Source organism: Eulemur rufifrons, chromosome 2 (assembly GCF_041146395.1).
Source record: "Eulemur rufifrons isolate Redbay chromosome 2, OSU_ERuf_1, whole genome shotgun sequence".
Taxonomy (NCBI): Eukaryota; Metazoa; Chordata; class Mammalia; order Primates; family Lemuridae; genus Eulemur; species Eulemur rufifrons.
The window spans coordinates 58,540,362-58,568,352 of NC_090984.1; the positions used below are offsets into that span (position 1 = coordinate 58,540,362).

Consider the following 27,991-nt stretch of genomic DNA (forward strand, 5'->3'; position numbering starts at 1 on the left):
CTCTATATTTTCTAAATGAAACTTGCTGTCACTTTATACTGTTAGCTCCCTCCTGAATTCTTTCTTGTGTGAAGCCAAGGACCCACTTGGACTTCCAGTGATTCCCGGCATAGGGAATTACTTTCCTGGTCAGGGGCAAATCAAAGAAGAAGGCATTGGCCTGAGGAAGGAAGTCAGACATTTTTCAGAGAAAACCTGCCTTAGCAGGGCTGAATACATACGCATATTAAACTAATCTGCCTAGTGTTTTGTTGAGGAATTAGAGATTCACATTATCAATAACTAATCCTATGTTTATTTACAGGTATCTTTCTCCTTTTTCTGTAAAGATGCTCTGCATGTGTTTTGGGTGAGTGGGACAGTCATCGCTGTACTGGTGTAAGGTACACCATTTAGTGACCACATAAATCTAAGAATTGGCACTGGAATTCAGACTGGTTTCCTAGAATTTGTACTTAAACTATATGAAAGCTGGCAGGCACTTAGAGATTTTTTAGTGCTTGTTTTACCAAGAATTCCAAGAGGCCAGCCTGAGCAAGAGCGAGACCTCATCTCTACTAAAAATAGAAAGAAATTATATGGACAGCTAAAAATATATATAGAAAAAATTAGCCGGGCATGGTGGTGCATGCCTGTAGTCCCAACTACTCGGGAGGCTGAGACAGGAGGATCCCTTGAGCCCAGGAGTTTGAGGTTGCTGTGAGCTAGGCTGACGCCCCGGCACTCACTCTAGCCTGGGCAACAAAGTGAGACTCTGTCTCAAAAAAAAAAAAAAAAAAAAAAAAAAAGAATTCCAAGAGGAAACTAAAGGTTTTCATTGTGTTTCAGATTTCTGTGGAAACCAACTACCTTTTTTCTCCATACATGTCTATTCTCTATTTCAAGTATTTATTAATATCCTGATATGTGATGGTCACTTTGCTAGGTATTTTAGAGACCCAGAAGTATAAACCACACAACCTGCCCCTCAAGAATCTGAGGCTATAAACTGAGAATGCTGTACTAATGCATATGATTCTAAAAACAAATAAAGCAATCTCTAACTAAGTGCAGTAAAGTCTCCTCCCTTTCTTCTTTGCCTTCTCATTCAGTTCTTTCTTTGTATCTTTTGTAGCATTTTCAAAAGGATGGACTTATGAATAGATGGAAAACCACAATTCAGAAGTAGTTCTGGAAAAATTTAAAAAATTAAAATGTGCATTTTCTTTTTTTTTTTTTTTTTTTGTTGAGACACAGTCTCACTTTGTTGCCCAGGCTAGAGTGAGTGCCGGGGCGTCAGCTTAGCTCACAGCAACCTCAGACTCCTCGGCTTAAGCGATCCTATTGCCTCAGCCTCCCGAGTAGCTGGGACTACAGGCATGCGCCACTATGCCCGGCTAATTTTTTTTCTATATAGATTTTTAGTTGTCCATATAATGTCTTTCTATTTTTAGTAGAGACGGGGTCTCGCTCAGGCTGGTATCGAACTCCTGACCTTGAGCAATCCACCCGCCTCGGCCTCCCAGAGTGCTAGGATTACAGGCGTGAGCCACCGCGCCCGGCCTTAAAATGTGCATTTTCTTTTGGCAATCTTTTCATTTCATAAAATGAAGAAGTATGGGAAGGAGAACAATTTGATGATTTCATAATTGATTGAATATATGTGCAGAAAATGTGGTATTGAATGGTTAATGTCAGTCTGTTTGCTTACTTCTGGGAACCATGGATCACCTCCATTGCATGTGTCCCGTTCAGTACCTTGAGAGTGGTACTGAAGAAGAAGGGATAATAAAGATGAAAAGGTGTCATGGGCTTAGAGGAGAGAAGAGATGAGTCTACTTGGGTGAACAGTAAAGGAATGGTGAATTAGAACACTGAAATGGTCTTTCTAGGATAAGTATTGTTTTAATAGGTGTAGAGAAATGGGTAATCATTCTAGTTGAAGGAATAATAAGCAATGATAAGAATTGAAAAGGTGTGAGTTACATTTGGGAAATTATAAGTAGACCAAGTTGACAGGAACAAAGATCTGTACAGGGGTATAGGGCAATCTGTCATTTGATAAATGTTGACCCAAATATTAGAAGATAAAGGCAATAATGTAGAGTGCTAACTGACACTGAGAGTAAATTAGTGTTAGGTAAGAGCCTTTAAGTTGAAAACAGTTTTGCTAAAATAAAAAGGAAGAATTTCTGTGTTGAGTCAGGGAAGTCTCATAGAATCTAGGAGTGAGATTCAGCCAGGCCTCTGGAGTGGACTGGAACTAGGGATTTAGGAGGTGTCCAGCTTCCCTTTCTAACTGTCACTGCTCCTCCTTTTGTCCCTGGGTGCTCTTTCTCTTATATTCTCTCTATAGTAATGCTCTGTGTCAGTCCATGTGGTGCAATATGATTGCTGTTATGGCTCCCACACCTGCAATTTCCTTTCTGGTAATGGTGGGCTAATTAATTTGGACCAAACCTCCTTAAAGAAAAATGATTAAAAATACCGGATAAGACTTTACCAAATCTCCTTAAAAGCATCAAAGTGCTGACATAGTAGTAAGCAACTAATAGGCCAGAATCTAAGGGAAAGGTGCATCCAGGAAGTTGAGGGAAGTGTCTGGGTATTGACCTTTGTAGCCCTAAACACATTTGCTAATTCCTGCAAAGGTGGGCTATGGTTTTGGCAGGCTATTTGGGTAGGATAAAAAAGAGGGTCAGATGTCAAGACCCAGCAGTACCAAAGGTGGGAAGTCTAGTAAGACACCCTCCCAATATTAATTTTGGACTCCAAAGAGCTATTCCTATGAGGTAAGGGTGCAGAAGAAGTAGACCTATGTCAATTCTCCCACTTCCAGGAATTGCTGTGGAATTCAGCAGACATAAGTTGAGCATAACAAGGGCGTAGGTGTTCCTGATTTGCAGCCTGGGTTTACATATCTTGGAGGTCCAGAGAATGCCTAGCCATGAACTTTGTTTAGGGTCCTCTTGGACTAATAGAGCTCCAGGTGCCTGGGAGAAACAAAAGTAATATTTTTTAAAAAAAGAAATATAACCTTCATATTGGCCTCAAAAATTCACTGCACATAATTTTGCAAAGACATTGAGCAGTACGCAAAGATGACCGATTACACAAGGAAACAAAACAACATGAATAAGAATTAAAAACAACAGACAGCATAAAATTCAGATATTAGAATTATCAGTTATAGATATTAAAACATCTATGATTACTACGTTTAAAGAAATAAAAGACAAGCTGCGAAATATCTGCAAGAAACAGGAAATCACAAAATTTGAGCAAGTAGTTTTGAAAAAAATCAGCTAAAACTTCTAGAACTGAAAATTACAACTTAACCAAAATAAATGATTCTTCGGCATATTTAATAGCTGATTAAACAAAGCTGTAGATAGAATGACTGAATAATATTATAGGTAAGAAATGTTATCCAGAAAGCAACATGGAGAGACAAAAAGACAACAACAACAAAAAAAAAAAAAAAAAAAAGGAAGAGGATCGAAAGGAATGGAGGACAGAGTGTGAAGTGCTAATATATGTTTAATTTCAGTTCTAAGAAAAGAGAAAAAATAGAGCAAAAACAACATATGAGAAGATAATGGATATTACGGGCTAAAATATGTCCTCCCACAAATTTGTATGTTGAAGCCCTAAGCCCTAGTACCTCAGAACTTGACTGTCTTTAGAAATAAGGCTTTTAAAGAGGTGATTAAGTTAAAATGAGGCCGTTGTGTCCTTGTAAGAGGAGGAAATTCAGACACAAAGAGAGACACTAGGGGTTTGTAAGCAGAGAGAGACAGCCATGTGAAGAGAGAGCAGGAGGGTGGCTGTCTGCAAGCAAAGGAGAGAGGCCTCAGAAGAAACCAAACCTGCTGACACCTTGATCTTGAATCATGACCGCCAGAACTCTGAGAAAATAAATTTCAGTTGTTTAAGCCACCCAAACTGTGGCATTCTGTTATGGCAGCCCTAGCAAACTAATACAATCGCTGAGAATCTTCCAGAACTAAGGAAAAATAATAGTCTGTGGATTTACGAAAACCCACACCCCAAAACCTAACACCTCCACCATATTTGGAAAAACATGGGTTTTGCTTATGGGATCATCCACTCCTGTTTTACACTTCTAAATTGAAACCTTCCCTGGATGAATCTGATTGGTGGAACCCAGGTCACATGCCCACTCCCAGCTGCAAGCCAGGAAAGCAAGTTTTCTAGGACAGACTTACTTATAATATGTGAAATTACCAAATGTAAGGAGAGTGTTTAAAAGATGTTGGACAGACATTAATATAATAAATACCTACAATAGGGTTATTCAAAGCTCATGCTCAGGCGTCTGATGTTTTCTCTTTGTTTTCTTTCTTCAAGGGCTCATAATTCTTAGATGCTCTAACTCAATGGATGAATTGTATAATTTGATGTAATTTTGCCCTACTGATCCATGAAACCCTAGAAACAAGCATATTCTGGCTATTGTAAAATTCCTATGAACTGCTCCATCCTCAACTCCAATTCAGCTTACCTAAATCCTAGCACTTCTTCAACACGCTGCCCTCTCCAGATACCCTGAAGAGGTAGACTTCCGTTTTTTCTTTCTCTGTGTTAGACTGTGTCATCTTGCTTCTTCAAGGTACCTTTGAGAGTTCTCTCTCTTTTCTCTTTATTATACGTCATATCTGAGTTCAGCAGAGTCTCCCTTCCCTATCTCTCTCTCGTTCCTTCCTTCCTTTCCAGTCCCATAATACTACCTTTTGCAGCTTTATGTTTGAGCATCTGCACCATTGCCAATCTCTGGTGTTTCTGACTGTGGTTTCTCCTCCCTTCAGTTCATTCTGCAATCCACGCTGGGTGAGTTTCCATTTTCCGTTTTTAAAAGGACCTAACTTAATCCCTGTTTCCTATTACCCTGTCTTTTCACCTACCCTCACTTCCAGGAGCGGTAGAATCTGCTCCAGCCAGTGTTCTACTGTGGGGCCTTGAGTGCCTCAGTCTTTCTCTTTGATTTTGCCCCTAATTTTCTTCTAGCAGGGATCACGCTGCCTCCAAACTTGTCTGAGTCTTAACCTCCCTTCATAATACAGCTCAAGCCCTTCTGAAGGCCCTGCTGGATGGCTCACTTTGGTGGACCTTAGTATGGCCACTGTCCCTTCACACCAGATACAGCTACTTCTCTTTGTTCTATTTCATGAAAACTAGGTCCTTTTGTTCCACAAGGCTATGACAGTGACTTCAGGATAAAGATCATACCTGGATCCCTAGTTCCTAGTGCAGAGCCTAGCACAGAATGGGAATTCAGCGTTTGTTGAATCAAGGAATGAATTAAATAGCAATTAACGAATGCCTCCTTTGGAGCTGAGACTCAGACCTGCAAGAAACGTCCCTATGTCTAGGGAAGTTGGAAGAGGCAGGCGGCTGGAGAAGTCCTGAGCAAAGGAGAAACCCAAACGCAGATGTCAGCAGACCAGTTGAGAGCTGTGGTAGGCTCTTTCTTCCTCTGTGCTGAGTTTCCCTTCTTAATTTTCACAATCTGAAGGGGGGAGGGAAAAAAAAAATCTTCCTCTGTGTTAGACTGTGTCAGGTTGGGCATATTTCTCCAATCTTAAGATACCGGTTGTCCCTGTTACTGGCCTCCACGTTGCTTCATCCCCAGCAAGACCACAAAGAGCCTGTAAACTGAATTCCAGTAGTTGGGAAGTGGATTGGAATAACGTTCGGATTTTGTTTAATTTCTACGCTCAGATACTTTGGTAAAGGCCCAGCAAAAACTTTCCTTTTCTGAGAAACAAAGAGAGCCACTTCCTAAAATTAAAAAGTGCCACTTCCCGTGTGGCCCTATAGCTCAGGGGTTAGAGCACTGGTCTTGTAAACCAGGGGTCGCGAGTTCAAATCTCGCTGGGGCCTACTAAGTATGCGTGTGTCTTTTTAAATTTTTTCCTTTACTCTTAACTAAACCTGAGGAAATTTGGCTAATTACAGCTTGCCGCAGTCCACAGCTCCCAAATACACAATTGCTGAGCAGAACCTGCTTCCCTTTAGGTTCCTGTGCTAGTGCGCAAGTGCGGCTTTGCTCCCTGGCCTGAGGCGGAGTCCATTACACAACGGGTGGGAACCTCTGCCAGCCTACGCTGACGGTGCGCCCCGGCTGTGCTGACCCGCGGCGAGAGCCCTGCTGGGAGCCGGAACCCGCGCCCAGAACCTACTGCGCTCGAGCGTGGAATGGGGGCGGCCAGGCAGAGAAACACGATCAAACCTTCAAGCGCCCGTTCTGGGCAGATCTGGAGTCGAGAACAAGGTCTCCCTCTCCAGAGGGGAAGAGCCGACTACAGCCGTTCCGGTTAGGCATCTGGAGATGTAGGCTGTGCGGCCAGGTTTCGCGTGTCCGTGGGGTTTGGACACTTAAATATCTCAGCAGGGAAAATTAAGGGCCCGCACTTTGGAGACGATACCTGGGTCACTAAATTTGATATTGACTCAAAGAAATTGAGGCCTCCGTTTTGAATAACCTAAAAATATTTTCCCCCAAAGCGAACTCTCCCAGAAACATTGGGTTTACCCACTTGTACTCTATTCCACACCCTCTCCCTCCCCAAGTCTGTGGATTTGTACGCGGAAGAGCAGCTCGCCTGTGCAGACGACCCTGGAGTGGGAGCCGAGCACAGGAAGTGAGGAAACCGCAGCAGCCCCAGGCCTGAGCCCGGACGCCCTCCCTTCTGCCCAGCTCGCAGGGGCGCGGTCAGCATTGTGTGTCCCAACGCCTCAGCCCCAGTTCTCCGATGCCCGGATGCCCGCCCCCAACCTTACACACCACACACACACACCCCGATGCCTGCGAGGCAACAGCCCCCGGGCGAGCAGAGGACGTGCGGCCTCCGAATGCGTGTGCTGTAGAGTGGGCTCTGCTTGGAGGGTCCTCAGTGAAACAGGAGAATCCAGTTCTAGAAGGGTTGTACCCAGAACTGCGAATGCAACAATATCTCACAAGCTGGCTTTGCAACTCGGCGGGGTTCCCTTTCCAGGGGCAGGGACGGGAAAATCTTTGTCACTCACTTCTGATTATCTATTTTCTGAATAGGGATTTCTTGGCAAGTTTCTTGCGTGCTTCCTTCGATAGCTCAGCTGGTAGAGCGGAGGACTGTAGTAGCCACCCTGTAGTCATCCTTAGGTCGCTGGTTCGATTCCGGCTCGAAGGAGTAGCTGTTTTGGGCTTCAGACTTGCACTGTCCTTTCCTCGTTTGTTCTTCCTTAGACTGATCTGAAATCTCTCTTCCCCCGGCCTTACTCTCGTCCAAAGGAAATACTTGACTTATTCTCGAGTTACACTTCCTTTATAATGCCTTGAAAAACTGATCCTGTTGGGGACCTTTCTGGAACAGCTACCTTACCGAAGCTGTATTTTGGGGGGGCTCTAGCTGTTCCGGGTTGTTGCCTGAGGTCCAAAGACTACTCGTTGGTACAGCACATTGTGTGTGTGTGTGTGTGTGTGTGTGCGTGTGTGTGCATGCATGCGCCCTGCGGCCTGAGGGACTCTGATTTGCGGAACAAACCCCTAAACTGTGACCTTCGGCCTGGGTGTCTGCGCCCGCTCTACACACAGATATCCATTTTAATTTATTCAAGTATTTATATATTTATATAATTCTAAAAAATTAGTTCTGAAGCAGGAAGTAAGAATAGAATTCGACGTGAGTTGGAATGAGACGGGGAGAGTGAATTCCAGATGGAGGAAACAACGTAAGCGAAGATGGGGAGACAGAAAGCTTGGTAACTATTCAGGGAAACTATGAGGGGTCTACAGTATCCGAACACGCGCCCAACTGGGTCACCTCCAACCTGTTTGTTCACCCCCAACCTACCTCGGCTTCCTGCGAGATAGCGCCAGGTCGGCAGATAAGCGGCCCACGCGTCTGTCCTGGGGCTTGGTGCCCGCGGCCTTGCATCTGAGCTCCGCTCTGGCCCTCGGCTCCTCCGGTCTCCGCCGCGCCGCTAGACCTGCCCTGACCTGGCTCTGTGGAACTCAAGCGTGTGGCCTTAAGTCCGGAAAGCTGCCTTCCCTCACTCCATCCTGCGTCTGGAGGGGTCCAGGACGTGCATGGGAGAGAATGAAAGAGTCTTGGGCCAGAGTCAGACGTGAAACTTGATGGAGATGGAAGAAATAACGAAACAAGGCAAAAAAGAAGTGTCACAACAAAAGCAAAACTTCTGAGCAGTGTGGCGGCCAGCTGCTGGAGGAAAGCTACAATTCATAGGGAATAAAAGCGAAACTCGGCCCTCGTGGCTCGTTGGTCTAGGGGTATGATTCTCGCTTTGGGTGCGAGAGGTCCCGGGTTCAAATCCCGGACGAGCCCTAGTTATTTTTCCCTTATGTCAACTACATAAAAAAGTTCCGTACAAACTCTCGTCTTCTGACTGTCCTGCTGAAGACCGCATTGAACGAGCACTTGGCAGATGGGTCTAGTAACCAGTCTCGGCACTAAATTCCTTCCGTTCCTAGATGTTCCGCCAGGGGACGCCTCCGAGGGGCCGCCTAGCTCTTGGGAGCCGAGGCCAGTTTCCCGCCGTCTCCCCGCCGCCGCTGCCCGTTGGGTTTCGCGGGGGCAGCCGCGTGGAGCCCAGGCTCGTTTTCTGCCCTGGCGGGGATCTGCCAGCTGCGCGTGGGGCGGGGGCGGCTGCAGCGCCGGCTCCGGAGGCGGATCCAGGCGGGAGGGGCCTCCCCGGGGAAATGGGGCGCGGTCCCAAGCCCCACAGGCTCCCGCGCCGACCCTCCTCTCCTCACTGCGCCTCTGTTCCGTCCGGGTGCACAGACACGCGCACGCCGACCCCACGCAGATCCAAAGCCAGATTCAAAAGAGCATCTCTGCGTTTCCTACCAGCTCCCCATCATCGTGCTAGGGAGGAGGAAGCGGGTGAGAAACAAAACTTTCCACTGCTCTGCCGGTTTCTGCCGCCTTTTTCCGAAGCCGAGGTGCGTTCCCACTCTTGCGCCTCTTCCCTCTTGGTAGCCTCGTCGAGCGCGTTCTGGCCCGGGAGTCCCGCGCTGGCAGACGCGGCACGGGGCTCCTCGGGGAGGCGTCTGTGGGACGGGACTCGGGGAGGGAGGAGTGGGGAAGGAAGTAAAAATCCCGTTCGCGTACGAGTTAGCGATTGCATTCCCACCCCGGTTCTTACTTTCCGCAGCTGGGCAGAGGCGCCAGCGCGAATGCCCTGCTGCCTAGAACCCAGGCTCGGAGGGGGACCACGCGATCGGCGAACCGAAGGGAGGTCGGGGAGGCCTGCCCTTGTCCACGGCTAAGGAAATTTCTCTGGGTACCCAGGTTGATCACCAGATTTGTGAAGCAGGCCTTGTCCAGTTTTTGCAAGCCTAACTAACATTTGAGGACCGGTGTTTTCGTTTTCTGTTCACTGTTTTCTGTCTCCCCACCCTTAACCAGTCAGCCAGTGTTGTGAAATTCTTGGAGACACTTGCAACACCCTCTTCTCTAAGCCTTCTTACTGCAAGATTGGGATCCTCAGTTTTCTGGCTCTGAGACAGCACGTCAAATGATAACAGCACATGGGTAAGCCCATGGGTAGCTTTCATCTTTATTTAGGAAGGCCAGTAAAGGGGCTAAGAAAATCTCAAATGAACCAAGACCGTCCCTCTGTGACAGTAAGAAGCTTATAATCAAGTCATCAATGTAATCACTTAGAAACCCAAGTGACGTAATTATCTGAACGGCACATGGCCAACTTCCCAGAAGCGGCCTCAGGTATTCAAAGAGCTACTAAATAGTTAGTGAAGGATAAGTTTGTTACAGACTCTTCCGAAAGGATGGCTTTGTTAATGAATTATCTAACAGAGAAAATAACTATCTGATTTTGTCTCCAAGATTGATCTCAAGGGACCTTCACTCTATCGCTGTCTTTTAAGACTTTTTGTAACCTCTAAAGATGTTTACACAGCAATTGAAAGGAGCTGAGCAGACAAAAGGATTTTTCTTAATACTCTCCAGAACAAGAGATAAGCAAGTCTCCAAGAACAGAAAACAAACAAACAAACAAACAAAAACAGTCGTTTCTGTTATCAAGTAGCAGCAATCACTTTTTTTTTTCCTTTCTCTTAGTCGCCATAAAAGTGGCAAGCTGCTTGGCCTCAGCGCTGACACTTTCCCCTACTTTTTTTTCAGTGCTGTGCCATATCCCTTCTTTCTCTCTTTCTCTGTCTTTCTCTTTCTTTGTCTTTCCTTTCTCTTTTCTTTCTTTCTCTATCTCTCTCCCCCCCTTTCCCTCTCTCCCTATCTCTTTCTTTCTAAGAAAACAAAATAAACTTTTTACTTCTTTACATCCTAGTCTCTGTGTTAGAAATCCTTCTCACAGGCTGAGATGCACACCCTAACAACTTCAATTCAAGCAACTCTTTTACCAATGAAAAGGGGAGTAAAATATTTTTGGAATTTGTGGAAATATTCAGTGTAGGTTTCCTTTAAACAGCAACTTTCTGTGGCACCTTTAAAATTAGCTTTGATTTTCTCAAAATTACTAATATCGAATATAAAAGTTGTGTGGTGCATTGGAAAGCTTCTAGTCCCAGAACACCATATGTTCCATAGACAATGCATGTCTCTTTCTCTGTTCCTCGGTTATCTCATCTGTAAAATGAGGGCTCTTCAGTTGGTGGCAGAGGTCCCTCCCTCTCTTATTCTATGACCCCATGGAGTAGTGAGGCATTAGCAACATGACTCATATAAAAGAAGGCACTCTAGTAGTGTGGAGAAAAACTATAGTTTGGCAGAGAGGGTGGGAAAAATCATTCCAGGAAAAAAGGAATGGCTTCAGCTATCGTTGAGAGAGCAGATGTCAGGTTATAAGCAGGCAAGAGTAAGAGGTTTGTCAAGTTATTGTTGGAAACATTTGCCAATGTGACTCAAATTAAAGTAGTTGGATGAAAAAGTGGACCAATGTAGGCCCATGAAACTCCTTTTTAGGAGTTTTTATTTAATCTGCATTCTAGCAAAGAGCACTCTTCTGCAAACAGTTATTCTCAGAATACCTTGAAATACCTGGGAAAGAGGGAATGGGCACAAAGCTCAGAGTTTGTTGAAAAGTGAATGTTTAAATTTTGTCTTTGTTTGGAAGTCTAGACATATCGGCAGGACTTTGTCCCCATTCTCCCTCAGTCAATAGTGTCCCTGCTTCCTGAAGGCATGACCCGTCTTTTCATGTGAGCTTTTCCTCCTTGAACTGTTACTTCTCTTACAGAATAAGTTTCATGTTTATAGACCTAAAAAATGTTAGAGTTATAAAGGAATTTAGAAATTATCTAGTCCATTCCTTCCATCACTTAATCTTATAATTAGTCCAAAGGACAGAATTAAACATATATACTGTTTATAAAGGAGGAAAGTACTTCAACGCTAGAGTCTTTGGAGGGAGAACCCATGCTTCCCATGTCTATGTGCAGGGATGCTATTGGCTCGAAGGAGAGACAAAAGAAATTCCAGGAAAAGGGGAATGACTTTCAAGTTCAAGCTATCAAAACACTTTTCAAATACATGAGTATTTTTTTCAATTGGCAATTGCTTCGCACATATTAAAATTACTGACAAAAATACAAAGATAAATGTTCATTAATCATAATAATTTCTTGCTGTAATTATTGTGAAACACAAACGAGTAACTAGATGCATTTTAATGAAATAGTAAAAACTTTTTTTTTTCCAAAACCCTATTTTCTGTTTCAATATAACCTCCTTGTGCCAATTTGAAAAGAAAAAGAAAAAACTGGCTTTTTGCACTGTCAACTACGTGGGCAGGTCATGAATCCTTCAAAGGTTGTTAGGTGAACGCCCAGAGCAGAGAAGGGACCTGTCTGTGTTCAGAGGCTTCAGGCCGCCCCTCAGCATAATGCTAAAATCAGAGGCTGCTCTGTTTGTGCAAGTTGCTTGAATTGGTGTTTCAGGCCATGACACTGAGTGAGTGTGTGTATGTGTGTGTGTGTTAGGGTAAAGTACCTTATCTCTGCTTTTGGGTGATTTATCAGAGAAGGACCATGTTGATCAAGTCATCTCAGGCTGTGGGAGTTAGTTTGGCTGCTGCATCCATCAGGGACTGCTGAGGCAATCGGGGTGTTGCAATGAACCTGGCAGCTCTCCTCCCTAACAAATGAGTGGGTGATAACTTTTTAGAACTCAGTTCTTCAGTGTCTGTTTAAAAAGTGATGTGTTGATTAATTTAAATGGTACCTATTTGCCCATGAAGGGAAATTAAGCATTTGGGTACTCTATCAGATGCCAGTAGAGGCCCCTCTCTGTGGGCCCCACATCCCATTACATTACTTCTCTTTGTTCCTAAAACACTTAGAACTTTGGCATTTGGCAGAAGAAACTTTGGCATTTGGCGGTACTGGCCAGAGGCGTGCCTGTCCCTTTCTTCCCAGAGACACATGGTACTGAGTGAAAGCAGTTGATGGCAGTTTGCTTAGTTCTTTTCTCACTACTCCCAACCTTTGTCCTTTTAGCTCAGGATTTGGTTGGGGATACAGATAGAAAGGAAGAGAAAAGGAAAAAAAATGAAGGTCAGGCAGGACTGTGCCCCAACAAAGCTAAAAAGAAGATGAAGTTTGTCCTTCTCCAGGCTCCCCATGTTGCCCACTCTTCCTCCTCCTAAAGTCCTCAGTCTCTTCCAGTTACCAAATTTGTTCTTTTTTTTTTTTTTTTTTTTTTTTGAGACAGAGTCTCACTCTGTTGCCCAGGCTAGAGTGAGTGCCGTGGCGTCAGCCTAGCTCACAGCAACCTCAAACTCCTGAGCTCAAGCGATCCTCCTGTCTCAGCCTCCCGAGTAGCTGGGACTACAGGCATGCGCCACCATGCCCGGCTAAATTTTTCTATATATATTTTTAGCTGTCCATATAATTTCTTTCTATTTTTAGTAGAGGTGGGGTCTCACTCTTGCTCAGGCTGGTCTCGAACTCCTGAGCTCAGAGGATCCGCCCACCTCGGCCTCCCAGAGTGCTAGGATTACAGGCGTGAGCCACCGCGCCCGGCCCCAAATTTGTTCTTAAGAGAGGCTCTAAGCACATGCCCAGTGATGTGTAAATTACTGACACCTGTTCAAAGAGTTTACTCTCCTAGGGATTTTTGCACTGGAGTGCAGACCTTCAAAAATGAAGGTATTATCAGTGAGATTTCAGGAATTATCAGTACACTAGAAGCAGAGCCTTCCTGGGAACCTTGGAAGCCTTCCTGCTCTGCCTGGGAATGAGGCCTGCCTTATTTGGTAATTACTACCAAACCCAATCGTGTCTATAAACCTTTAAGAGAAGCCATAAGACTTCATGGGTGGGATCCCCAAAGTGAGATCAGATGGTGCATTCTAGAAGCAATGAGAGATAACAAAAAGAATTTGGTACCTAAGTGGCAGTCACGGTTTTTTAGTTTTAGATACTAAGAATATAGAAATGATATGACAATTATTCTCTCAAAGGGTTCCATCCACTAGAGAGACAATAAGATCAATTAACTATTGAAGGAGTGATGATTAATGACCTGTTTCACTGCTAGCACCAACCTGAAGTCAAACCAGATCCATCCCAGCCATGTTATAAGAACTCCAAATCAGCTCGTATTCTTCTCTGAGCATTCCTGAAGTTCCCAGACAGTGTAAACATGCCTGCACATTAGCCCTGTTGACCCACACAGTGAGGCTGCCTTTAGACTCCTATCCTGCTTCCACTCCCCATGTGCAGTCTGTCCCAGATGCTGAGAATGTCTGAAGATACCAACACACAGTGTCCTTTCTGGTAGAGTGGATGGTTTGGCCTGATGCTCTAGCTCTTGTGTCCAGACTTGCCTCAAATTTGCCCCAACAGGATCCTCATGTGGGGGAAGGTACTTTGCCCCTGTCTCTACCCTCTAACCACTCCCTGTCAACCTTGCAGTCAACTTCTTTACACTGACTTGCAATGTGCTTCCTGAATCTTAGACAGATTTCACAAAACAACCTTTATTTTATTTAAGTTTTTATTGCTGTGTCCTCTCCTCGGACCTAGGAAGCAAGATCAGAAGGGGATGTGAATGGCACACTTCCCCAGCGCTGCTCCGTGATCTTTGTTTCTTTCTCCTGCCCCACATCATATTCTTCTATTAGGATGAATCCTTTCCCAGGGGCATCACAGACTCTTGCACAAACAGGCTTCCCTCGGCTGACTCACCATCTTTTCAGACACGTCTGGACATATCTGAAGTCCGTGCAACTTAAGCCATCACCTTGGGGCCCCTGCTCCCCACTTGCCTCATGTGGGGTATGTGTTGGGTACAGGGAATACAAAAAGAAAGAAGTGAGTAACTCCTCTGGAGTTTGGATAGGATTGAAGAAAGTCAGTTGGAATTCAGAGGAGGCGTTGCTTGAGCTGCCTCTGAAAAGATGAGTAGATTTTCTCCCTGAAGATGGAGGGTTTGAAGTCTGACTCCACCATTCATTTGCTGTTTGATCTTGGAGTTTCCTCATAAGCAAAACAGATTCACATAATATCTACCTCCTACCTCACGGTTAAATGGAATCATGTATATCAGAGCTTCATAAAATGAAAGGTAACACTGATTATTATAATTATTGTGATGAATTCAAGTGCAGTTGTTTTACTGGCAGACAGCCTGTTTTTAGTTGACACTTTCTGAAATGCAGGCAGGCTGAATACTTGGTGGTGGATGGACGACAATAGATGGTTGAGGATTTTTAAAAAGATAACACTTCTAGATCCAATACCACTGTAGGTAAGTGCTGGGGGTCTGTGAAACAGCATCCTGCTGCTGCCTGATGTTTGAAACTGTAGCTCTATAAAGTGATCCTGGTGACTTTGGCCCACTGTTTCTATGCAAGCTGAAAATCTACTTTGTGAGTGGACACAATATCAGCATTGCATTAACGGTAAAGATAATCTATAATATTTTGCAACTGTGTTACAAGGAACCGAAGATTGAGTGTTCAGGGTTAGTTTCTTGGAGACAGGTAAAGATGAAAGGAAGGAGAAGTCCAGAAAACATGGCAAGGATATGTCTGGCGGTTAGTAGCTGGGAGGTTGAGGTAGGGGGATGGGTACTAATAGCTGTTACATAACCTTCTCTTGAAGTGCTTTTTTGGTTTTGTGAAATCTATGGAATAACCTGGATAGCATCTTTCAAGAAACCAAATTATGTGGAGAAATAGAAAAAAGAGTGGAAAAGCATCTTACGAGAAGACTGTAGATTACTCTGCCACTTCTTCCAAGGCAGCTCTTGGAGTTGACCTGCAAGATCCGAGATGGTATGATCCAGACTGTCGCTTGTGAACAACAAAACCACAGTCCTGTCATTGGCAAGAGTAAGAACGACAGACAACAGAAAAGGGCAGCTTTGGGACAAAAGGCCATGTTTAGCAAACTTTGCCTCCCAGAACAAATCCCTAATCTATTTAGGTGGGTTACTATTTAACCCAATCATGCCCAGGGAAAAGGGGAATGACTTTCCTCTTTGTTTGTTCAAGAGCAGTGTCCTTGGCTTTCATATCTTTGCCAGGATAGGGGATCCTTGGATCTATTCACTCCACCCCCTTTATGTAAACACTATATAATTAGAACCAGGAGGGGCCTCCAGGTTCACACAGCTGGAGCCCATCTCCAAGAACAAACAGCTGGAACCCATCTCCAGTTGAAGGGAAACTGCCAGATTTTTGTAAGATTCTTCCTCCTGGGTAATCTTTTGTTCTATTTGTTTATATAAATATATTATTTCTAGTCATCCATCCATTTCAATGAAACTATTCCCACCCCCACCCCCCACCCCCGTTTAAACCCTCCGGGCTCAAGCTCGTGAATTAAAAAGAAAACAGTTCAGATTCTAAAGTTTAAAATGGAAACAGGTTTCTTTTGGGATAGCCTATATGTGGATAAAGGGAAATTAGTAAGACTGGAGGCAAGTAGAGGTTTAGGAGGGATTTCCAGATTGTGATGAAATCCCCAAAGATCTGGGGAAGCCATTTGCTGAAGGGTATCTGGAGGTCCCCTTGTCCACATTACAGACATTTTATGTGGCTTAACAAGGAAAGAAACAGAAAGTATGTTTTTAGCACCTTCTAACCTTCCCTGCTAATTTCTTTCCTTGGAAATTTTGGATGCTCTTTGAAAATAAAGTGGAACACATCCCAAGATCAAAAGAAGGCACACTGGCAGGATGAAGGGAGGAAAGAAGGAAAGGAAATAAAGGGAGGAATATGCATTGGGTGTTATGCTTTCACTTTGGGGGATTTTGCCCTAGAATATGTAAAAGTGTGAAGCCATAGTTATGAATATAGTAACCTTAGTTACTCATCAGAAACTGTCCAGTTAACCCCCTGGTGTGTAAAAGTTGATGGATCCCTTGAATACAGAACATTGCCTGTGAGGAGAAGAAGAGAATATTAATTCTTGTGAAGACTAATTAGTTTCAGACAGAAAATAAAGTTAATCTAAAGAACAATTGGGACAAATTCCACTAAAAAAAGCTGACTGACAGTTATGTGTTTGGATATGTCTATATGACTTTTACCACCAGATGTGAGGCTTTGCACCCTCGGTTTAGGCAAATTCACTTCTGCACCACAAATAATCTGTCTCTTGCTGGTTTTCTCCCTAATCTACTTTACCTTACTTTTTGGGAAATTTAGAGTTGAATATATGAGTGAGAAAGTTGTGAGTGAGGAGCAGATGTTAAATATTGGTGGTCATGGTGTGTGCTTGCTGGGATTTGGTTTCTGGATGTCTTAGGGAATCAAGATTACAGTAAATCTGCGCAAACCTTAGCTGAGTTGTTACAAAATGAATGTGCAAATTCTTCAGATCAGAAACAAAAATACCCTTCTACCTCTCCAGACTGGGATGTGAGGGCCTTCAAATTCCAAAAAGCAAGTGGCTTTTAAGGAGGCAAAGCCCCTATATAGTGTGAGTCTAGTACCTTACCTAGAGTGATATGTGAGCTTGGCTTACACACTGAGCCTTAAGGGATGATGCATCTCAGTGAGATTGGGCCACAGGTCACCCTGACATCTATTTGTTTTAGCTGGTGCCTTGTGCCACCAATTAAACTTAAAATTTGTCTCTGTAATTCCAGGGTCACTGAACTATTGCTAGTGAAACTAGCAAAGGCTCTATTATGTTTAAGGAGAACCATGGAATTTCAGACTTTTAGAACTAGCAACTCTCTCATTTTATAGATGGACAAACTTAGGCCTGGAGAAGAAAGTGAAATCAATCATTTAAAAAATATTGAGGGTTTATTATGAAGCAAGCACTGTGGCTCAAGGTGAATAATATGGGCCCTACACCAGTAGGAAATACTGCCAAGTAAATAGTCATCTGTTTGTCCAAGATCACATGGGTAATGGCATGCTTGAAAATGGTATCCCTGAAACCTGACAACAGGTAAGTCTTTAGTTTGTGATATCCTTATGGGCAAATCCTGAGCTTTGTGGCTTTTGCTTTGACACCTGAATCTAGTGAGGTGTCCTTGGTCTTAATATCTAAGTCAGAGAGTTTGGACAGAGACTCTAAGTAGGCTCACATTCCGTTCTGTGAACAGCAATATGTCCACAACCTGAACAGCAGTGGCACCTGCTGCAAGGACTGTCTCCTCTGCAACAGAAGACATTAGCAACATTCCTATCCACCACTGCCACCTAATGTCTCTTCTGGGTACTACCGGCTCTGGTTCTACTTACTGATTTTTTTTTTTTTTTTTTTTTTTTTTGAGTCAGAGTCTCGCTCTGTTGCCCGGGCTAGAGTGAGTGCCGTGGCGTCAGCCTAGCTCACAGCAACCTCAAACTCCTGGGCTTAAGCGATCCTAGTGCCTCAGCCTCCCGAGTAGCTGGGACTACAGGCATGCGCCACCATGCCCGGCTAATTTTTTCTATATATGTTTTTAGTTGTCCATATAATTTCTTTCTATTTTTAGTAGAGACGGGGTCTCGCTCTTGCTCAGGCTGGTCTCGAACTCCTGACCTCGAACAATCCACCCGCCTCGGCCTCCCAGAGTGCTAGGATTACAGGCGTGAGCCACCACGCCCGGCCTACTTACTGATTTTTGAAATCTGGAATGCTGGCACCAGGCAGAGGGGTATTGATTAATCGCAGCGAGAACCTGAGATTCTAAAATTGCTTTTGACATTGGAAGTAAATATTTGCTCATACAGAGCAAGAGACGTAGTTGATCGCAAATCAATAAAACTTTAATAAGATTAGACAGAGGAAACACACCCAGGAGACTGAAAAGCACAATGGAAATGTAAAGAATTTTGGCAAGTGGGTAGCACGGCAGCCCAGCAGCCACAGCTGCCATGTGTGAATACTTATTCCTTTACAGGTGGGTCTCCCTTCTGCAATCATATACCACTTCCTTGGTAAACTCCCCAGAATATACCTTCACCATGGAATTTCAGACTTTTCGGGCCAGCAATTCTCTCAAATGTGGACAAGTGTCAGTGTAGACAAATTTGGTACACTGCTGAAGAATACCAAATTATATGCTAAGGAATTTTTTGGTCATTTCACAATACGGAAATAAATAGCAGCTGAAAATTTTCCATTAAGTACATAGATTATAATTGGTAATAGTATCAATGCCAAATGCTGGTTAGAAAGAGAGCTCCCTTTGCTCACCCAGTCACATACCTTCTCCCGTAAATGGCAGAACTCGGATTCCCTTGTCTTTCTGGATTCACAGTCATACTGTGTTAGCCACACTACAGCCCTACTGCTAGGACCCATGGCCTTCGTAAGGGCTACAAAAATATTTGATATGAAAATGTTCATTAACTTACAGGAGAAGATCAAAATAAAAATTAATAATTAATTTAATGTCTATGAAAATATACCATTTATTTTTAAAGTTAGGGTTCATAAGAAATATATTGCATTTAAGAGCAATTTGCAGATCATATTTTTCTACTATTGTAAGACTTTCTCAGTATATATGATGACTACCAAGAAATCTTAGTCAATCAGAAATTAAATGAGTTATTCATAGATAATTTAAAAACCAAAATTGTAAAAATAAGTTAAAATTTTACAATGAAAAGTCACTTTTATTTTCAAATATAGGGACATTCACGGATATTTGATATAATGTGGCCTAGATCAATGATTTGGGGTTTTCTTCTGTAGACAATTGTGGTTTTAAAAGGCTTTGAATGGTCTTTATGGTCTTTAAAATTTTTCCAAAGACTAAAGGTATAGTCAGAAACTACCTGCTCCAAATACCAAATACCTTTCAATCCTCAAAATCTTCAAATTTCATTAAAAAACATCTTAAAAGTTCATAAGAAACTTATTTTCTATTTTGTTTAGTTCTATTTTCAATTATCTGTCATTGAGTTAAAATCATGTTCTAGGAAGAAGGAACATATTTACCTAAAGGTGTGTTTGAGTGTCTGTGATGCACCACCTCTGGGATATGTGAGTTCTACAGTTTGAGATTGATAGCTCTTGAGAGAAGATGGCAGGAATCCTCTTATTCTCTCTCTCTCTCTTTTTTTTTTTTAGACACGGGGTCTTGCTCTGTCACCCATCCTGGAGTGCAGTGGTGAGATCATAGCTCACTGTAACCTCGAACTCCTGGGCTCAAGGGATCCTCCTGCCTCAGCCTCCCAAGTAGCTGGGACTACAGGTGTACATCACCACACCTGGCTAATTTTTAAATTTTTGTAGAGATAGATCTCTCTTTGTTGCCCAGGCTGATCTCAAACTGCTGGCCTCAAGTGATCCTCCCGCCTCAGCCTCCCAAAGTGCTGGGATTACAAGTGTGAGCCACCACACCCGACTCTTTCTTCTTCTTTCGAGGAAGGTGTTAAGAGGTCATTACAGAAAATTGTAAGGCTTTTGATTTGATGAAAAAGTCCTAAGGAGTTTTTTTTTTTTTCCATATAATAACACCATTTGCCTGTCATGTAATAGTTTATGTACCTATGCAGGAGGACCTAGAAAATAGTCTGTAGAGTAATCCAAATTGTTTCCAATGTGAAAAGCTCCTACAGATAAGAGTGAATTCCTTTGTCTCCTCTGTAGGAGTTAATGCCAGACCCACTTTCAAGCATTGCATGGCTTCTTCCCTGTTCCTCCCTGTTCTTTCTAAATAGTACATAACAAGTCCACCTTTGGCAATGAGCCACCTAATTCTTGGGGAAATAGGTCTCCTTTCACCCCAGGGTGAAACTACTCTCAAATGCTCTCCTCACAGCTAGTTGACTAGTAAACTTGAGTACCTAGAATTTTGTCTTCAACAATCCTCTGATTGACTGTTCCCTGGGTTTAGGGTTCCCTGAAAGTTTCTCTTCCTAGCTCTCATCTCCTCCGTTACTATCTCATCTCAATAAACTGGGACTCCCATCCCTTCCCTATGGATGCCACATCTCCTTTTAGGGAGGCATTGGTGTGTCTTAATGGTCTTTGCATCCCAGGACCTAGCACAGTCCCTACCTAATCCTGGTAGGGGCGTATGTAATGCTTGTTATTAAATTAATTAATAAATGAATTAAAGAGTACAAATGGATTTTATAATGCTACAACCTACAGAAAGATAAATACTCAGTGATCCCAAGGGATAGGAAAGAATGGCTGGGGCTGGGAATTGCCATCAGGAAACTGTTAAACTTTCCAAACGGGTGGGTTGAGGCCAGGGATGGTGGTTCACACCTGTAATCCCAGCACTTTGGGAGGCTGAGGTGGGGAGGATCACTCGAGCCAAGGAGTTCAAGACTGGCCTTGGACAACATAGTGAGACCCCATCTCTACAAAAAATTAAAAGATTACCCAAGTGTGGCGGCATGTACCCATAATCCCAGCTACTTAGGAGGTTGAAACAGGAGTATTGCTTGAGCCCAGGGGTTTGAGGCTGCAGTGGGCTACAATTGTACCACCGCATTCCAGCCTAGGTGACAGAGAAAGAGACCCTGTCTCAAAAAAAAAAAAAAAAAAAAAAAAGAGTGAAGGATCAACAAGAAGTGTGAAATTAATTAGGAAGAGAAAAGATGTAATTTAGTGACTGAGTAGACCTCATTTATGCTGTCCTGTCAGAGGGAAAAGTCCCTTCTCTTCTAGCCTAATTTGGCAATGCTGTTCTATGCCCCTACCATACCTCCTTTTGCCCTTGGCAGGAGCCTCTGTTGGAAGAGATGGTGATGGGCCTGGGCCCCTTGTTGTTGGTCTTCATGCTGGGTCTTGGTCTGACCCCACTGAACCTGGCTCAGGATGACTCCAGGTACAAACACTTCCTGACCCAGCACCATGATGCCAAACCAAGGGGCCGGAATGACAGATACTGTGAAAGCATGATGGAGAGACGAGGCCTGACCTCACCCTGCAAAGACACCAACACCTTTATTCATGGCAACAAGAGTAACATCAAGGCCATCTGTGGAGATAAGAATGGAAGCCCTCACGGAGAAAATTTAAGAATGAGCAAGTCTCCTTTCCAGATCACCACTTGCAGACACGTAGGAGGGTCCCCCCGGCCTCCATGCCGGTACCGAGCCACCCCAGGGTTCAGACACATTGTCGTTGCCTGTGAAAGTGGCTTACCTGTCCACTTTGATGAGTCCTTCCTCCGTCTGTGACCAGCAGGCCCCGCCCAGAGCTGGCTCCGCTCTCCTTTCCTGGGGTTTCTCCTCTGGACCCCAGACTGTGTTGGCAGCATCCATTGCCGGGGCCCAGAGAATGAGCTACCTGGATCTTTTGTTTTCTGTTTTACAACATGTTTAATAAATAAAAATGTTTCTGAAATCAGTAAGAATCAGTCTTCTCACTGATTCTTGGCATATTGATCTTTTCCCATTTTCTCTACTTAGCTGCCCCCTGAGAGGATTGGGTGGAATAGAAATACCTTTTTCCTGACCGGTCAATTTCTTAGCAGTCATTAGGGAGGTAGCCTTGACCTCTCTGTGAAGGTGAGGATGATAAATTGATCTGCAGAGAGATCTGGAAAAATTCCAGGGCTCATAGCCACTAAGCAGAATTTTCAAGAAAGGCAAATTGTTTTTTCTGTCAAATAATAAGCTAATGTTACTTTTACAAATATGAGACCTTGGGGTGAACAGTTTAGAACCGAGTAGCCACATACCAACAGATTACTTACACTCTGTCTCTCACTCAAAAACACACGCACACACACACATGTAATCCAGTGGGAATAACAAAATCAAAATTCATTCAAGAGGTAATTTTTATGTTGGTTTGAATGGAATGCTCCCAGGATATTTTCTTGTCATGTTTACTTAATATAAAATTTAAAAAAGAATACATTATTTTTTCTATAATCTTTTACTTTATCAAATAATGTCTGACAATCATGATGTCTTAGGGAAGTTATAGAAAGATTCCAAATTAATCCCTTATTCTTCCTCAAGATTTGTTTCCAAGTAAAAATAACTTAGGTTAACAGACACTCTGTTTGTCAAATACTCTAATCAATCTGCAGGTTCCTTGCTTAGCTTCCTGTTACCTAATTTCTATCAACAGGTGCCTGGATATTTTATTTAGAAAGTAGTTGTTAATAAATGACAGTTATATATCACTAGTTTCGCTGCCTTGTGAACACCATTATTGTGGTCGCAGTATTCCCTATGGTGGCCTCTCCTGTTGCCTGCATTGCCCTGAAATGGGCCAAAAGCCCCGGCTCCCCAATACCCAGATTATAGACCAGTGTCCAGCTACCACCCTGGAGAGCCCAGCCTCACTGAAAGTATTCACATTTAGGAAGGGGTTTGAGAAGTAGGTTGCTGGTGCACACTCAGCACGGGAATCTTTCCACCTTGAGTTAGTCTATTTCAAAATGGAAAACACTGTCACTTCCTAATAGGAAAAAGTTTTCCACATCTCTCTTATTAGAAAAGTTGCCTTATTATAAAACCTCAAAAACTCCTCAGGAAGTGAGAAAGTCCCAGTTTTTGGTAGAATGTTTGGCCCCTTTTCTCAAGTTCTCCAACTAGTACTCCCTGAGGTGAGGCAAAGTCACTCAAGATCATTGCCCCACTCAAGACCTTGATGGAGAAAGTCAAAGGCATGGGCCATCATTATGTTGATCATGCCACAGCTGTGAAAACTCACATCTTCTCCAGACATCTGCTTGGAGGATATCATTGCATGCCCTGCTCTGGTGTTAGGGAAATGACTATCTCATAGGAAATCACGCAGCAGGAGAATGGGGGTGCTTCCTGACCTGCTGGGTCTCTTGTTCTATCACAACCAAAAGCTGTTTAGAATAAAATGTCAAATCACAGGCAGGCCATTTTATCTTAAGTGAATCATCTGAGGAATTGAAGACTTGGTCAGCTGTCATTATTGACTTTGCATGGGAAAGAGAAGGAAAAAATTCCAAAATATCAAGATTTTTAAGAGTGGTGCCATGCAAGGAAGAAAATTCCATGCAATTTGGAGAGCAAATGTTTCTCTAGGGACCCAGTAGCTGAGATTTTATAGTTTAAAAACAGACTTCTAATTTCTTGACAATACAGTTAACTCTACCAAATAAAGAGGGGTCAATAATATTTGCAACTCAGTGTAGCCACTCATTATTTTATCCAGATTGAAGGAAGCATAGGAAAGCAAGAGAAATGGAAACGGTAAAAATAATACAGTTTAAGTGCCAGCTTTTCCTGAGCACTTATGTGCTAGGCTTTGTGATAAGCACTTTGCTTTGATTTTCTTATTTTTTCTTTGTAATATCCCTAAGAGTAGGCATTAATACGCTCATTTTACTTATAAGGAAATATGCTGAGAGAGGTAATTTCCCCAAGGTCACAGCCTAGGTCTTTGGGACCACAGTGTCAAAAGAAATTCCTACTGAGAGTCAGGGTGGTGCAGTAGAGAAAGCATTTGGGGCAAGTCCTGACCAAAAAGTATGTGTTGAGATGATTTGGAGATCATTCCATTTTGTCTTGCAGCTAGAGCTTTGAGATACCCACTGTTGCCTACGTTGGACTGCTGTCCTCAAATATTTTTTTGTCTTGCTTACTTGGTTAGGGTAGCTGAGGTCCTGGATTTGCTCTCACATGAATAGGTCTTCTCTGTAGCCAGTTATCTTGCTAAACCATATTCTTGGTCACAAAGCGTCAGGATGAAAGAAAGTGGATAAAACCATGTAAGACTGGAGGTGCCATTGGAAAAACAATCCAAAGTACATTTTTCTGCTGAAGCTGTAGCCCAAGTACTATGTGTACCTTCAGAAGTTGTATCCATTGGTCTTGGAGTGAGGAGTAAATCAAGCGTTATCTCTCCCTGCCACCCTGCCTCCCACAGTCCCTTCACTTCCCTCTCTTCCTAACACCGCATATCCGATCTACAGCTGCAAACTCAGGAATATGACATAGAGCTTTATTATCTTTCTGTGCAAAGGCGAAAAGTGGCTGTGAATATGGGAGGTAGTATTTAAAAGAGCAATAGCTATGTTTTATACTGCTTTCGTTATCACTAATTAAAGGATATACTTTAGGTGGAATGAAGTGCAGGTCCTTCATAAGCCATTTCTGTCACTCACACAGTGTGATCTGCCATCAGGATCTTTGAAAAGGAAGGACAGTAGAACCCATATACATAAAACCAGGCGTTCAGCTGGGGCCACCTCTTGGGCTGCCCATATAGAGGAGTCTGACTCTTAAAGATGTTGCCCTTGCTACTTTGGGTTGTTTGCTTCCTGTTGAATCCGGGATGATTTTTCTTTGCTCTGGTGAATCATCCCTGCCTCACTGCAAGAGTCAAGTGGATTCACACTTCATGTCAATCCCAGGAGTGACTCCAGATGGCAGCATCTGGTTAGTAAGTGTTGGTGAATGACCTCCCCCCCCCCGCCCCCCCCACCACCTCCATTCCTGATTAAACTCTGTTGCTGAAGGGTAGCAACTCTGAGCATAAATGTCTCTAATATCCTGAATATCTGGGAAGTGGGATGTGAGAGGCAGTAGAGAATGACAGAAAGAGCAGAGAGGTTAGAGTCAGATAGGCCTGGATTTGTTTTTTTAATCAGTCAACAAAAGCAATGAATGTTCTGAAACTACATGGCCATACTTTCTTTGTTGTTGCTCTGGATATATATCTCTCTTAATGTTATAAAATATGTGTTTATTTTCTGCTGCCAAGAGGTGACAACACAATGATTCTGTAACTAGACAAGACAGACAACTACCAACAACTATTGACAAGACAGGAAGAACATTAAGGAGAGATGCATGACAGTGCATGGTATCGCCAGGGCCTATATTTTTAGGTTATACATAGAAACAGCAAGACAAAAAAAAAAAAAAAAAAGGCAATCCAAGTCCTCTTTTGTGGAGATTGTGCTATTTAGATTTATTTTTTAATGTTTCTTAGGTTTTCTTATCCGTCCATTCCACAAGCCTGGGAAACACCTTCACTCTCTATACCCATGTAGTTTCACTTGTTCATTAGCTCATCCATTTCATTTGCTAGTTCATTGAAACAGTAGCTGTTATCTACTATCTTAAAATCACTGTGTCTGTCTCCTGTCAGGTTCAAATCAACCTAATTGTGCTAACTCCAACTGGAGGCCAGGAGTTTTCAGGATGGCTCAGTGGCCAATTAAATGCTTACAAATTCACGGTTTCACATACTGTGAGGCTTTCACATAAATATATTTGTCATCATGCAGATATATCCAATACACACAGGCAGTAATAAGAGAGAGGAGGAACAAATCACAGGAAGTAGCTCAGGAGACCAGCATGCCGACTGATGAACCCACAGGTCGGGATTTGCTTGGAAGGCTGACCAATGGGGGGTGGGGTCACTGCTCTTTTCCCAGCAGGGCTTCCAGCAGCAGCCACTGAGGATGAAAAGGTAGCCTCAGAGTTCTCACGGGTGGAGCTTCTGCAGGCATCTAGGCCATGCCATGGGCAGCTATTATGGTCCTCTGCAGGAATGTTCATAGCCATCATCTCAGCTGCATTTTGGCTTCACTTTCTTGTCCCGTCTAGGGCGTGCCTGGCCACAGCAGGTGTCATCTTCTCATTTCAGTCCACCATACCCATGCTTATCACTCTGAGGGATCAACAGTTTCACTGTGGGTTGAGTCACTTGTCATCGTAAGTGACTCCATTTTGAGACATTTAGGATCACAAAATATTATTATGTATCAGTCTAGGTACTCTTTTTTGTTGTTGTTGTTCTTAATAGCATTAAAAGAATTTCCAAAAGGACCTGATTTTACACTATTAGAAGACTAAAGCCATGATAAAAAAAAAAAAAAAAAAAGAAAGAAAGAAAGAAAGAAAGAAGGAAGGAAAAAGGAAAAGGAAAAAATAATAAAAATTTTTAAAAAAAGAAGAGTAGCCCCATGAGAGGAAAAGTTAAGCCTAAACGTTACTCTATTCTCTTTTCTCCACCTTCCTTGATTCCTAGATGTAAGGTAATAAAATCAGTTCATAAACTTTCTTTGACATATCCTGAGTTTATCCAAACTGTCAAGAATTGGAACCTCCAGGGAACCCTCCACTCCCCAAAGATCATACAACTAGGGAATTACCTCTAGAGACACAACTGCAGTTTCATGTAGATTGACCACACACACAGTCCCCGCCCTGCATCATTGTACTGGCTACAGCAACTTCTCTCTATAAAAAAGAAAAGACCATGTTTGCAAACTATTCACTCTTAGGGAAGAAAGTGTGGGAGAAGTTGTGAGCTGAGAAGATGATTCATCTAACAGTAAAGAGGAAACAGTGGGGTCAAGGAAGTATCAGCTTGCCATCCTCAATACCTCTCTCCAGTGCCCAAATTCTTACCTTCCTCTCTCCTGCCCCTTTCTTTCTTTTCCAGGCACCTCTAAGGTACTGATGGCTCTACAGAGGACCTGCTCATTGCTTCTGCTCTTGCTGCTGACCCTGCTGGGGCTGGGGCTGGTACAGCCCTCCTATGGCCAGGATCGCATGTACCAACGATTCCTGCGGCAACATGTGGACCCTGAGGAGACAGGTGGCAATGACAGATACTGCAACTTGATGATGCAAAGACGGAAGATGACTACGCATCAGTGCAAGCGCTTCAACACCTTCATCCATGAAGACATCTGGAACATTCGTAGTATCTGCAGCACCACCAATATCCAGTGCAAGAATGGCAAGATGAACTGTCATGAGGGTGTAGTGAAGGTCACAGACTGCAAGGAGACAGGAAGTTCCAGGGCCCCCAACTGCAGATATCGAGCCATGGCAAGCACTCGGCGTGTCATCATTGCCTGTGAGGGTAACCCAGAGGTGCCTGTGCACTTTGACAAATAGATGCTACCCTGCTGGGGTTATGGCCAGTGTTTGGCCTTTAACTTACTCCTTAAATACCAATGAGTAATGCATTTGAACTGTCCCAGGCTCTGTCTCCTCTGATCATTTCTTATTCTCTTAATAACCCATTCTACTAAATATTAATACATTGCATTAAAGATAAATGGAGATATATGCCTATAAAGAGTCTGGGCTTCTCTATAATAAGCTTCCTTTTATGATACTGGTCAGCTTAGCTCTCTCAGATCCTATCCTCTGTAATTGTCATTATGTGTATTTATATAGCATTTCAAGCATTTCAAAGTGCTTTCATTTAAGCTGTCTCATTTTAATATTGTAGCACCCCTGATGATGTTGTTATATATAGAAGCTTGGAGTTAAAGAATCTGCTGAAGACCATAAAGTTAGTGGAAGAGCTGAGACAAAAGTTCAGTTTAACTAGCTACTCATCCAGGGATTTTTCTACGTAGTCACAAGGAATGTTTTGAGTGTCTGTTTTTTGTTATGCCCAAAAGTCAGCTGTTGGGAGAAGCATTAAAAATTTGAAAATAAATACCAGCAAAATCAAAGCTCTGTGTTATTTGTCATTGTTGTTATGTTTGGGTCTGATAAGATTAAGAAAATGATGTTAGGAATTTTCTCTTCCTTTTCCCAAACCTTTAAATCACCCTAGTAAGTCAGAGTATTAAAAATGTGCTAGATCATTAAGATTCATTAATTCTTCCTGAATGAAAGATTTTTTTTT

General features: G+C 43.1%; 1 protein-coding gene and 3 non-coding genes across 12 annotated transcripts; all 4 read left to right on the forward strand.

The window, feature by feature from the left end:
- Nucleotides 1–5,810: 5,810 nt before the first annotated feature.
- Nucleotides 5,811–5,883, forward strand: TRNAT-UGU (transfer RNA threonine (anticodon UGU)). Its single transcript has one exon. It is a non-coding gene; the product is annotated as a tRNA-Thr (tRNA).
- A 1,200-nt stretch (nt 5,884–7,083) lies between these two features.
- TRNAY-GUA (transfer RNA tyrosine (anticodon GUA)) lies at nt 7,084–7,172 on the forward strand. The gene is given in 2 exon segments: nt 7,084–7,120; nt 7,137–7,172. It is a non-coding gene; the product is annotated as a tRNA-Tyr (tRNA).
- Nucleotides 7,173–8,255: 1,083 nt separating this feature from the next.
- TRNAP-UGG (transfer RNA proline (anticodon UGG)) lies at nt 8,256–8,327 on the forward strand. The gene has a single exon. It is a non-coding gene; the product is annotated as a tRNA-Pro (tRNA).
- An 82-nt stretch (nt 8,328–8,409) lies between these two features.
- On the forward strand, nt 8,410–27,949 carry LOC138393612 (ribonuclease 4). Of its 9 annotated transcripts, none has more exons than XM_069484897.1 (3): nt 8,883–8,944; nt 9,411–9,536; nt 26,786–27,949. In XM_069484897.1, exons 2-3 carry the CDS (start codon nt 9,533–9,535, stop codon nt 27,244–27,246), a joined length of 465 nt encoding a protein of 154 aa, XP_069340998.1. In that variant the 5' UTR covers nt 8,883–8,944; nt 9,411–9,532; the 3' UTR covers nt 27,247–27,949. The 9 variants fall into 9 exon arrangements, with proteins under 9 accessions (XP_069340989.1, XP_069340978.1, XP_069341009.1 ...); XM_069484947.1 differs by lacking the exons at nt 8,883–8,944; nt 9,411–9,536; nt 26,786–27,949 and adding exons at nt 15,556–15,684; nt 17,182–17,389; nt 21,115–21,916; XM_069484888.1 differs by lacking the exon at nt 9,411–9,536 and having other exon boundaries at nt 8,410–8,885.
- Nucleotides 27,950–27,991: the final 42 nt, after the last annotated feature.

Bases quoted from the DNA above. Each gene is read 5' to 3' on its own strand.
- LOC138393612 (XM_069484877.1), top strand. From the start codon at position 8,474: ATGTTCCGCCAGGGGACGCCTCCGAGGGGCCGCCTAGCTCTTGGGAGC. The intron at 8,945-21,114 runs GTGCGTTCCCAC...TGCCCTTGGCAG, and splicing joins CGCCTTTTTCCGAAGCCGAG to GAGCCTCTGTTGGAAGAGAT.